Raw genomic sequence first — 13,362 nt, forward strand, 5'->3', positions numbered from 1 at the left:
GGGTGAGCGGAAGGTTATGTCGGCCACAGGCGGAGAGAGACTCTATAATCTGATCAGCGTGGGTTTGAGAGGGGTGTGTCCCAGTGTCATTTCAGAGAGAAACGCTTGCGGAGTGTGTTTGAGACAGGGCGGAGAGTAGTGACGCTCACACACACACACACACAAATACACTTCACTGTAAAACATATCAGACAGGGAAAAGCGGAGTGGAGAGCTGTCCTGGTGAGTACGTTTTATCCACGTTTTACATGAGTTGTACACTCCAGTGATCAGGTGAAGATTTGTTGTATTGTTTGTTACCCACAAACTTTGATATAATTATAAGAATGCTTTATTTTGCATGTTATATATATATTTATTATTTTCACAGTTTTGGTATTTATCTAATAAAAATGTTCATTTAAATGTAGGGATCTTTTAACTCTTAAAGTAATTGTTAGTGGTTAGTTGACTTGTATCTAAAGATTTACTATATGCATGCATGGAACAACTAACGTAAAACAAATGAATTGCAGAAGTTGTTTACGTGTGTGTGTATATATATATGTATACAATATATATATATATATTATATACACACACACACACACACATATATATATATATATATATATATATATATATATATATATATATATATATATATATATATATATATATATATATATATGTTGTATCAATTTCATTTTTTATAAATATGCTACCATTCCATTTTCCTAAATGTTTAATTTATAAAATGTTTCGAGAAAGGACTTGCTCACAAAGGCTGATTTTATTTTAATAAAATAAAATAATACAGTAAAATCAATAATATTGTGTTTATTTGAATATATTTCATTCCTAAATAGAATTATATATAAAATCTTGTGAATTCAAATGTAGCCTCAAGAAACGGTGAAAAAGATAATACATTAATTGCTTTAAACACAAATTTTCCCATCCCACCTCATTAGTAATAGTTTATTCTTAGATTGTGACTGTTAGAACATGTGAGCTATGCCCCGTGTAGCTGCTGAGTTGTAATTCCTGTTTCTTATGTTGACTTTCTGAGGTTTGTTTCTGCAACTCTACAGAGTAATTTTGTGTTTGAGCTGTTTGTGTATTCCATGCAGATCCTGTTGGCATGCAAGCACGTGAATGCACTGTAATTAAATCTGTTCATTTCAGGCCATTCATTAGTAACGTCTAAGTTCAATTAGTTTCATTTCCTGCATTAATTTGATGTGAAAACATGTCGTCTCTTAGTGAACGTGTTTGTGACGGTTAGCAGAAATCTCTAATCTGATGTCCCGATGTTCCGCTGGATTACAGCGGTGCTCATTCCAGGACAGGGAAGCTTGCTGATGGGAAGGATCAGACAACAGCTCAGTCCTTGTAATATCTTATTTGACTGATTTTGTGTACAATACAATGCAAAGAAATGTTCTAAAATACACTATTGTTCAAAAGTTCAGTGTCTTTTGTGACATAAATATCTTAACTGACTCTTTTAGTTCATTTAATGCATCCTTGCTGAATAAAAGATTAATTTCTGATCAAAATCAGTTCTGCTCTCAACTATCAGACATCTGAAGGATCTATCTATGAGCTCTATGAACTATCCATTTTAAAATATTACTTGTACTGTTTGGAGTTATATAATGTGAAATTTTGCAATGGCTTAAAATTTTATCAGCATAATCGTATCTTTTGGTTTGCATCCATCAGGTTCCAAAAAAAGTACCGTAACTTTAATATTAATGAATTCTCTGGATTGTCAAAAACAGACATCACCATATGGTTATTTAATATGTAAAGCATCTTTCTGAACACTGCCCACACCCAAGCTGCAGTATAGATGATGCCTGGATATTACCATGTCTCTATCTGAAAGCAGAGAGCTGGATACAGCTGTTTGACAGCTGTTGAACACAGTAGCAGTTTGCTGCCTTGTAATCTTGTCATTTACGGTACTTTTAGTTTGTATAATTTCGTCCAAATGCTGTGTGGGTGTATCGTTAGTTTGTGGGATCCCTGCTCATTCATTTAGCCTGGTGAAAATGTCGGCATACTATTGATTGTCTTCAGAACGCTATCTTTCTCTCTCTCTCACAGAAATGCGCACACACACACACACACACACACACACACACACACACACACACACACACACACACACACACACACACACACACACTCATGTATCCGGGTGTTCGTGAGGCTATGGTCCGCTGCTGTTGTTTGACTTTCCATTCAGCTCTGGTTTAATGTAATTGTGTGTTTTAGAGCGTGTGCTGGTCTGTTTGTTTGGCCACGGACAGTGTTTACTTTCATGACATCTGCTGAAACGATTGCTTTTTTTCTTTTAACTCATCTTTAACCCCCCCTCTCTCTGTCCCAGAAGTGTCCCAGAGACGACCTTTGACCTTCACGGGGACATTCACAGTGGCTCTGCTCTCCCTACAAGCAAGGTGTCACATCTGCCTGCTTCATTTTGGATCTCTGTGCATGTATCTGTGATGTATCTCTTATTTGATGTTTGGTGGTTTCAGAGCTCAGGGAAGCTGGAGATGGAACGCTCAGGAAGCAACAGTGAAAGAGGCCTGGTCAAGCCCATGATCAGAGGAGAACAGCAGGACTTTAACAAACATGACGGAAGGTAAGAACTTGACCCACTCATAGTCAAGCCCAGTCGAGTTGCCCTCAAAATGAAAAGCTTTCACAAATTATAATTATAATATTCTAATTGAACTATTCCTAATTTAATTAAAGTTCAGATGCATTATTGTCACGAGGACACGGATGCCGCGCGCATTGTCAGTTGCTGAATAAATGCATTGTCGAGTGTGAAACGAAGCGGAAGTGAAAGTTTCTCACCTGCTGTCTCACTTAAGTTCAAAGGGACACGGTCAACAAGCGATTAAGAAAAATGGATGAATGACTAAATAAAAAGGAGTGAAAAAGTAATAAAAAGCTCTCGATAATACTAAAAATAGTATTTGTTTTGTTGTGGGTTGCTTATAAGATTTTGGTCGTATTGCCCACCTTAAGTAATCATGTTAAAGGGTTACTTCAGTGATTTAACATTAAGCTTTGTATTTAAACTGGGTCATTAATGTAGTAGAAGTGTGAAATTATTTTTGAATTTGTGCCTTCTAGACTGAGAAAAGACTGTATGCTTTTGTACACAAAGCACCATCATTCGAATATACTCCTGGGTTTCTACTGATACAAAGCCATATGCTAAATCCCTGAAGTAACCCTTTAATAGAGCTAGATGGTATAACACTGGCCTAGCTTAGGTGGTTATCTAATAGCCGAACAATTTTGGAAAAAAAATATTATTATTATTACTACCACTATTTCAGATTTGTGAAGACTGGGTGAGGCTGCGCACAACACTCAATACCCACTTTCTAAGTCTGAAAAATGCAATTTTTTGTACATTTCTGGAAATTGCCACCACAACTTTTTGATCAAACATACCAAAAAAAAACATTGCCAAATCCCGGTGTGGACTGATTTTAGTTACAAATAAGAATAGTGCTGTTAGAACAAAGAATTGGCATTTACAATATGTTCAAATATGCATTTTATTCTTAGAATATTTAGATTAAATGAATACCTTCTTGTGTGTAAGTCTATAATGCTCCAAAGGAGAAAGGAAATCACTCAAATAGTTTTGCAAATAACTATAAATGATGCAAAATAAGGCTAGGGACATTTATTCAGAAAGTAATAATAAGAATAACATATAAATTAAAATCGATTTATTCATACACATTAATTTGCTTTTATAATGACTTTAATAAATGTTGCTGGACTTCTTTGCATGATTCATTATTATTCTAATGTTGAATTATGCAAAATAAGGCCATTGCCATTTATTTGGTTGATGTGATGTTGACTTTAAATACATTCGGAATCCTGCGGAATGTCTTCTGCAGTTAGCGCAGGAATGTGATCAAATCAGATTTAGTATATGACACAGAAAACAGTGCCATGTAAGTTGCATTCTCTGTTCAGTAACAGCAGGTCTTGTGCACGTCAGCTCTGTCAGCTCAGGGTCTCTATGGAGTCGTGCCGGGTACAGGTCTCTATATGTAACCTAACCCTGTCCCTCTGTCTGAACCTGAGACACCTGAGCCCGCCGCTCACCTGGCTTCAGTCTCGTCATTAATAATCCAGTGGCGATGAGAACACGCATTCACACACGCACAGCACAGTTTGACATCTGTGACAGGATGTTGTACGGCAGGACAGGAGCGGGGTCTCTGGAGCGGTGGGCGTCTGTAGACAGTGGTGTCAATCTGTCCTATCTTAACTGGTTCATCGAGCAACAGTTTTTTCCCTGCAGGTCCCAGGACGGCCCAGAGCTCACTCTGCCGGCCAGCATTGAGTTCAGGGAAAACTGTGAGTACCACATTCATTGACCAAGCAAAACCAATTGATTTGTGCTGTTTTCCTTTCTATTTGTGCCTTCTGACCTTAACTGGGTCATGGATCATGTGTTCTGTCTGGTGTGTGTGGGGGCTTTTTGTTCCTCTCCATGTTTTGCCATTAGCTTTTTCTGGGTGTTGCAGACACAATATAGCTGTGCTTTCATTGGCTGTGCCGATTACATAGCGAATCAGCAAGCTAATTATAGAAATCACTAATGGTCAGCTGCATCATAGATCAATGGATGGAAAGTATTGATGACTGCTAGAAAATCTGTTATATCGGTGTTCAGTCAGTTAAAGAAAATGTGTATTTTAATGTGTCAATTCTCTGTGGAAAAATTATTCTGTCCATTAAAAAATTATAATTTATAACTGGCCCACCATTCCACTAGGGGGCAGTGAGTGTTATGCAAAAAGATAAAGATGTTATTCTATGCGCAAAACATTTATTTATTTATTTTTGGCTTGCATTTATACGTTCCAATTGACATATTTAGTTGAAAGCATGGTATGTAATGTTTTTGGTATGTGTTATGTTATATTTTTTATGGGCTGTGTTTTGTTAGATTCAGTTTAAAGAGCGAATAAAAGCAAGATCCACATCACAGACTTTGAAAGCCGTATACAAAATGAAATATATTCTAAAATATTATATTACAGTTAAAGATTCCACATGCTTTTCACTGCAAGTTATAATATAGTGTGATCAGTAACATGGCATTTATGGCTCAGGTGACTGGCTCACAAAAATGGGAGACACTTTATATTAGGTGTCCTTAAGTACTATTTACTAACATTTTAATTAATCATTTGATACAATGCACTTATTGTGTACATACATGTTTTTACATTTGTACTTGCATTTTAAAAATATCAGCATGTAATTACGTCTGTAATGAATTTCTGTAGTTACATTTGTAATTACACAGTTGGCACTTCCCTTACACCTTACCCTACCCTTAAACTGACCCACACAACCACACCTGTCCCTAACCCTACCCTTAAACTGACCCACACCACCAAACGTGTCCCTAACTGTATCCCCGTATCCCACCTCAATATCAGCAAAAGTGCTTTGCAATACAATTTGAACACAGTAAGTACATTGTACTTATTTTTTGATGTAAGTACATAGTACTTAAGGCCACCTAATATAAAGTGGGGCCCAAAAATGTACCATGCAACTGCCATTAAATTGAATGGACTTGCTGAAATCTAGCTCTCTCCTGATACATTAGAGCTTCTTGGTCCATCCCAATTAATACTCTTTTTGTTTCCTTTATCCCATGATTAAATAGCCGAAGATGCCTTCTTGTCTGCCATCATTAACTACACCAACAGCTCAACGGTACACTTTAAGCTCTCTCCCACCTACGTGCTGTACATGACCTGCCGTTATGTCATGTCCAGTCAGTACCGGCCCGACATTAGCCCCTCCGAGCGCACACACAAGGTCATCGCCATTGTCAACAAGATGGTGAGCATGATGGAAGGAGTTATCCAGGTGGGTGTCTGCAGTTTTTACTAGAATTATCTTCTGATACTTTTTTTTTTTTTTTACAAGTGTGTAAATGTATTGTATTATATTATAACTTTATTGCTTATAATTTGACGTCGCTGTAGCTCTGATGTAGAGATCTGTCTGTGGAGTTATACATGCTTTTGTAGTTGTAGCGTTAAAGCTTGTTTCACTCTGCTTTCATCGATTCAGGTCATTGCCTCAGCAAACAGTGCTTAAACTACTGCACTCAGTGTTTCCCCTGTGTTTGTGTGTGAAATGTCTGTGCGTGTGTGTGTCTCTCTGTGCCTTGTTGTGCCCGATTCATGCGCCAAACTTTCCCAGCGCTCGGTTCAACGGCTTCCGACAGTCGCCAAACTGAGGTGTATCGCCAAGAAAAAATGAAATTGTTCTAGTTTCACAAGATTTTCTTGCTGCTTCTAGAGGGGAAAGTGTTTGTATACACTACTGTTTCAAATCTTTTATCTCATATCCTCACGAAGGCTGCATTTATTTGATGAAAAATCAGTGATGAAAAAATCGTTTTTTTTTCCCTTCAAATTTCTTAGATAAATAGAAAGCTCAAAATAACAATCTATTTAAAAAAAAAATGTTTTGTGTGTGTGTGTACAATTTTTACTGTCACGTTTGATCAATTTAATGCATCCTTGCTGAATAAACATATTAAATTAATAATTAAAAAAAAATCTTACAGTCTACAAACTTTTGAACAGTAGTCTATCTATCACAAGTGCATAATACATCATATCATGAGCAAGACTGAATGAGACACATCCTACATAACCGTGAAATCGTTCACAGTAAAATCAATAAGACGTTGTTGCTTATTTACATAAAGTTAAACTACTTCTCAGCTGCATACGCCCTCATTGTATAGTTATAGTTCACTTTCATCACTTGGTCACCACAAATGACTGAACGCCTCTTTACAGTTCAGAAATGAGGTCCACATGCTCTCTGTTTATGTTCTTTTTTTGGTCAGCGTCTGCAGTTTTTTGAGTGGCCCACCCAGGTGTTCAAACCATATATCTCACAGGCTAACTGCAATATCCAAATGCATATACTTGTTTAATAAATATCCCATTTCGTTACTGCTTACAACCAGACTTTATTTGGGGTTCACTGTCTAAAATGAGAGACAGACTGTCATGCATATGAACGGATGCAATCTGTCTCTTTAAAAACCAGCATTAGTGTCATAATTAATTTAAAGGTTGATTTGAGATTATAAAAAGTCCCAAGTTTAGATCGACGCAGGCAGCAGAGAAGTAGACTGGACACACAACTGTTACATAAGTGAACATACAGTGTGAGAAATATTCTTATTAATAATGATGATAAACCGCTGTGTTGTATTTTTGTGGAAAATTATACATTTATTTCAGGATTCTTTGATAAAAAGTTCAAAGTTTGACAGAAAGTTCAAATGCATTATACATGTATTTATATAAAATGAAAATGTTGATTTTTATTTTGAAAAAACGTTCCCCTGTATATACACAAACATTTTTTCAGTGTCCCTGAAATCATTTATCTAGGGTCCTCCTTGGCAGCAAAGAAAACCAGTTGCACTGGCAGGCATCGTTACACTGCAACTGTAGTTAAAAAAGCGAGTAAAACTGCGCTAGATATTCGGTTCCTAACGCTGTGACGGATCCCACCACATAGAGTCACGCATAATGTGGCAGAACGTCCCGTACGGCAGAGGGTGCAAGATGATGATGTGACCTGTTCTGTGTGGGTGTGAATGTCTGTGTGTTTACATGCCTGTGAATTCTGTCCATGCCATGGCTGTTGTTGACAGTCTCTCTCTCTGTCCTGTCGGATGTCTGTCTCCCCCCTCCCCCCCAACACCTACTATCTCTACAGGAGATTGCTGAAGGTGATCAGGTAGGAGTTTGCACTGCTAGGGAGGCGTCTCATTCTTTCTCTCTCTCTCTGTTCTACCTGTCAGCTTCGCTCCGTCTTCCATGCCTCTTTTATCCCCCCATAACAGAAAGCAAACAACCCAAGCCAACTAAGTAATCCCTCCTCCTCCAGCTGGACGCAATCGTTTATAACCCCTCATTATGACTCAACCTGAACCATGTGATACTAAAAAAAAAAAAACTCTAATTGCGGCAACATTTTAATTGCGGCATCTTCCATTTTTGACCTCTGCTTACTGCACTTCAGTGTGGATGAGAGACTACCCCATGTTCTTTTGCTTTGTTTGGAAACTTATAATTTCCTTTTCATTTGACTTCATGTCTGTGGTTAACGTCATTGTTCTTATGGATGCGTCCTGTGGCCAGTATGACGTATTCGGGAGGGTCGTGGCGGAGCGGGGGGGGGGGTTTGCTGTCGTCGTCATAATGTGGGATAGACGTGTGCGGGTATACGCAGGGGTCCGGTTGGATCCGGACCGTGTGTATCTCCTCTCTGTGTTGCAGGGATGTGGGATCCAGAGCAACCAGTCGCCGCAGCTTCCCAGTCAGTCCTGCCTAGCTTGAGCTAACTCTAACACATGAATGATTTCAACTCTGTCTGGACGCGGTGACTGGTTGTAGGAGGCCGGGAGGGTTGGACAGAGGCACATGTCTATCCTGGGAGTTCTACTCAATGCTTCTCATGGCTGTAACGCTTTTCTTTTTTGTTTGTATGTTGGATTGTTTCATTTTAGCTGTGCGTAACACCCCATCTCTGTGTTCGTCTGTCGTTGCACAGAAACAGAAGAACATCGCCGGGGCTCTGGCCTTCTGGATGGCTAATGCCTCAGAGCTGCTAAACTTCATCAAGCAGGACAAGGATCTGAGTCGCATCACGCTAGACGCACAGGATGTCCTCGCTCACCTGGTTCAGATGGCTTTCAAGTTAGTGCTTGCACACATGCACATTCACGCTTAAACATTAGCTCTGTCAAAAAACCTATTGAACTGCCAACATATACGCTCAAATCTAAATAAATAAAAAATCAGACAACAGATATAATTTTTTACTAGTGGGGTGCAAGACACTTTTGGTAATTTATGCAAGTGAGGATAGCACAATAAAGTAAATTGATATATTATACCCAAAAATTCTTCATACAGTGGACTACCGGTATAATTTATAAAACATTGGGTCCAAGTTTATTCAGACATTTTTACCTGACCTTTTTCTTTAATTACTAATGCCACTTTTACACCACAGACCGAACAAAATTAAGCATTTCTTGGTCATTGGTTGAACTAAATTGGTTGACAAACAACTGATTGGTTGATTGTAGTCCATTAGATACCTTCCCATCAAAGTTATGATATTATCAAGATGAATTTTATTCTGACACAGTTTAACTCTAGTTCTTGTCATGTTTTATTACCATTTTCTAAACTCTAGCGAATAAACTGTGATAATGTAAGAAAATGGTGAAGGTGTCTGAATACATTTTGGTTGGACTAAATAAAAATGCTGAATAAAATGCTAAATAAAATCTATACATACAAATAAAATGTTTATTTGGCAAATGTGTTATAATACACACACACATATATATATATTAAAAAACATCATTTTTTATAATTAAACTAAAAAATATTTAAATATTTACATATTTGTCATAATACATATTCAATAAAATGTAAAATTGAACTTTAATTCAATATTAAATTTAAATGTATTTATACATACATTTTAGCACAATATTTATGTCGTATGATAACAACAATTTGTTCAGTAGTCAATTAAAAAATGTGATTTGTAAAACATCTTTTACCTTGTTCATACTGTGTTCCTGTAACCATTATCAGGTGGCAGGAAGTGCTGAATGTAAGGAATTTTCTGGGTCTGGCTTGTATTGGCTGAGCTGTAGTTTGGGTGTACGAGAGTGTGTTACGGTCCTGGGGCCGGTTTTCAGCACAAACAATGCGGTCAGAGGGCCTCCGTTTCATTTAAGCACTGGAATGACCAGCTGAAACAACTGCTTTTATGCGGGCTGTGCGGTTTGTGAAGCGGCCAGGTCTCAGATTTACTGTGGGATTCTACAGGATGTTCCTTTAGGCCCTTGCTGGTGGATATATGGACAATAAATAATGTGTGTTCTTGCAGGTACTTGGTGCACTGCCTGCAGTCAGATCTGAATAACTACATGCCAGCTTTCCTGGAAGATCCTGATGAACAAAACCCACAGAGGCCCAAGATAGGTAAGCAGAGACCTCATCTCACCTTTTCAGATGCACAACCGTTGCTTTTTTTGACCTGGCATATATAAATATGAGTTGTAGATACGTAGGTCTTAATTTGTATTTAAAGGACAAAGCTATTTTGTCTTCATTTGAAGTGAAAATGAAATGGTTGTGGGACCACCTAGTGGTGATTTTGAAACTCAACAGCAGAAGTGCTCTGCCCAAAACAGTGATATTTAAGTTCCTTTACAGCTGTTTACAGCGTCTTAATATCTTATCTAAAAAGGGTTTTCTTTCTTTTTCTTTTGTTTCCTTCTTTTTTTTTTTTTTTTTGGATCTCTTTCACCAAAATATCACAAGCATGCCCACTTGACTAGAAGAATGTCAACATCTTAAGCAACACAAAAACACTTCCAGTTCTCTAGAAATTATTTCCAAACCCTTTTCACAAGGGACATTTAAACACACATTTAATAAATATTTGTCCCAGCTTATAGAGATAGTTAACATTGCACCATTTTAATTGCAATTAAAATAAATACAACAATTTTAACTTGTCTGTTTATACTGCATTAAAGGGATACTTCACTGCTTTTCATATTAAACCATGTTATTCCCTTAACTAAAACGACTTGACACACACCTCTCTCGTCTGAGTGCGGGCACTAAATCGCTCTGACGCGCAGTGACGATTTAGCTTAGCCCACTAAGCCCAGTTCATTCACTATGGTACCAAACAGAGACCAAGTTAGACGGGACCAAACACCTCCACGGTTTCCCTATTTAAATACAGTTCAATCAAACAGATCAAGTATGATGACATAAAATAAGACTTGGTGCTTTTCTAAGTGATTTAAAAAGGAGAACTATAATGTATGGCGGCATAGCACTTCTGAGAGTACTCGGCGCAGTAAAAAGTCCCGGCTTTCAATCCTCCCTCACATCTCCCCCTCCTCCTATTGACAGAAATGAGAGATGGAGGGGGAGATGATAGATAATATTTCCCTTTGTCATTTGACACACTATTTAGTTTTGTATGGTACTTGGTGTTCCCTGTTGTTACTGTAAGCATCTTGCATTATCTAGACAATGCTGTCTCTGAGAAACTTTCGTATAAATGATCCCCAACAGTTGCGTCACGGTTGGCGTTATGTTGAGAATCACTTATTTTTCCGTGGTGTTTTTGGTTCACCAGATTTACATAAGAAGTAGGAGGCAATGGTGTTTGAGACTCACAGTATGTGATGTCCATGTACTGAACTCTCATTATTTCACTATGGCAAGGTTGATTCAATTTTTCATTCTAGGGCACCTTTAAGAAAAACCCTTGACTTTTCTGTTTTGTCACAGACGATGTTCTGCACACACTGACGGGTGCCATGTCCCTTCTGCGGCGGTGCAGAGTCAACGCGGCCCTTACCATCCAGCTATTCTCGCAGCTCTTCCACTTCATCAATATGTGGCTCTTTAACAAGTTGGTGACAGAGGCCGACTCGGGCCTGTGCTCGCACTACTGGGGCGCCATTCTACGACAGCAGCTCAGCCATATCGAGGCATGGGCTGAGAAACAAGGATTGGAGCTTGCTGCAGACTGCCACCTCAGCCGCATAGTCCAGGTACCACACACAAATATATATATACTGTTATACTTCTCTTATCAAGACCTTCTGTAAAGTTGCGTTTTTATTTATGCATTTATTTTTAGTTAAGCTAATATAAGTTAGAGATTAAAGTAGTTATGTTTACTACACTCATCCCAAACCCAAACCATTACAGACACATTTTGTCACTTTTAGACTTATCGGGTCCAAATATGTACTCTCTTTATTAGTGGGATTTTTATTGTATTTTTTATTAGAGATTTTTTACTATATTTGTCAACATTTTTATTAATTAGCTTTTCTGTAGACCAGTAGTTCCCACACTTTTTAGAACCTTTTAGAGGCATATAACATTCTTCTATGTATCCCCTCTTTTCCACTTAGACTGCTGGTACATCTATGTTTTTTTTAATTGTACAATTGATTTTCAGGTGAATTTTTACCTTTATGAATGCAGTTTGGTAACACTTTATTTTAGTGTCATTGTTACACATCTTGCATGTAGTTACTATACAGTAATAACTATAAATTATGCATAATATGCAGCTAACCCCAAACCAAACCCTAATCCTAAAGTAAGTACATGTAGTTAATATTACATATTACTAAAACTTAACTTAATATTACTAAAACTGACTGTATTCATATATAAACTCTCCCAATTCTTTTAAAGAATCGTCTATTTCTGATTTGTTCACTAACGAAACACTGTTGTGTGATGGAGACGCATTACAATTCTGCTGTGGCTTGTCTTGGAACTATTATTTAAATGCAAAATAGAGTAAACAATATTGACAATACTGCGTTTGAAATGTACATCTCTTAATATTACCTTTTCGTTTTTTGAACTGTTTTAATGCAAATATGGCTATTACGATTGAGCTTTAGTCGTATTTGATCAAAGTATTGCGTGTAAAGTTTTATCACAATATTGCCAAAATCCCCTTATATGGGATTACATTATCCCATTGCATTATGAGGGTGCATGTAACACGCTCAGTGTTGAGACCGGCAGTAATGTAGTGCGATTGGCTGAGGCAGCATATATCTATATATTTTCTATTCTTTTGCAAACATTTACCCTCACAACATCAGCAAAACATGCATGTACCTGCACAAACGGATTATAATCCCTTTTTTGTGTATACAATGATTGATAATGGGAGAGCAACAAGACCACGCCCCCTGTTTTGCGTGTTCTTGTGGGCGGAGGGTTAGTCAACAAACGGTTCTAGTGACGTCATTCCTGAAGGAAGTGCAGGGGTGTAGTCCAAACCGGCCGTTGTACGCTGTAGGCTTTGAAAGGGAACTTCTGTTAAATAAAATATCTCGCTTGGCATTGAACTTTGAGCTTTATAATTTTACAGGTATTATTTATGCTCCAACAGCAACATTACACACTAACTAAAGTTTGAAAGATGGAATCGCGAAGAACAGGACCGTTAAGATTTATATGAATGTATAAGAAAAAGTGTATATTGTATTTTATTTTTTGGACAGTTTTGCACCAAATTTTAAATGTTTCACTTGATTTCTCTTGCGGTGCGACAGTGGATTTTTTTTTTACATGTACAAATATTTATTTCAATAATGATATCATTAAAATGCTGTTTTTTAACTTATATATATAATATGTGTGTGTGATCGATCATCTCATTTTTATATAACAGCAATTTAGT

The 13,362-nt window shown here is 37.5% G+C and overlaps 1 protein-coding gene across 20 annotated transcripts in view; it reads left to right on the top strand.

Annotated features, from left to right (window-relative positions):
- The window catches only part of afdna (afadin, adherens junction formation factor a), a 137,606-nt gene that overhangs the window by 85,763 nt on the left and 38,481 nt on the right, over window positions 1–13,362 (top strand). For 14 of the 20 annotated variants that reach the window (XM_067417985.1, XM_067417995.1, XM_067417986.1 and 11 more), the window contains 8 exons: window positions 2,381–2,450; window positions 2,532–2,638; window positions 4,337–4,392; window positions 5,720–5,925; window positions 7,810–7,830; window positions 8,647–8,792; window positions 10,006–10,100; window positions 11,433–11,698. In XM_067417985.1, coding sequence (XP_067274086.1) covers window positions 2,381–2,450; window positions 2,532–2,638; window positions 4,337–4,392; window positions 5,720–5,925; window positions 7,810–7,830; window positions 8,647–8,792; window positions 10,006–10,100; window positions 11,433–11,698 — 967 coding nt within the window. The remainder of the gene's footprint in view (window positions 1–2,380; window positions 2,451–2,531; window positions 2,639–4,336; window positions 4,393–5,719; window positions 5,926–7,809; window positions 7,831–8,646; window positions 8,793–10,005; window positions 10,101–11,432; window positions 11,699–13,362) is intronic. The other 6 variants (XM_067418007.1, XM_067417987.1, XM_067418005.1 and 3 more) reach the window with 1 other exon arrangement.

Source organism: Pseudorasbora parva, chromosome 15 (genome assembly GCF_024679245.1).
Source record: "Pseudorasbora parva isolate DD20220531a chromosome 15, ASM2467924v1, whole genome shotgun sequence".
NCBI classification, from domain to species: Eukaryota; Metazoa; Chordata; class Actinopteri; order Cypriniformes; family Gobionidae; genus Pseudorasbora; species Pseudorasbora parva.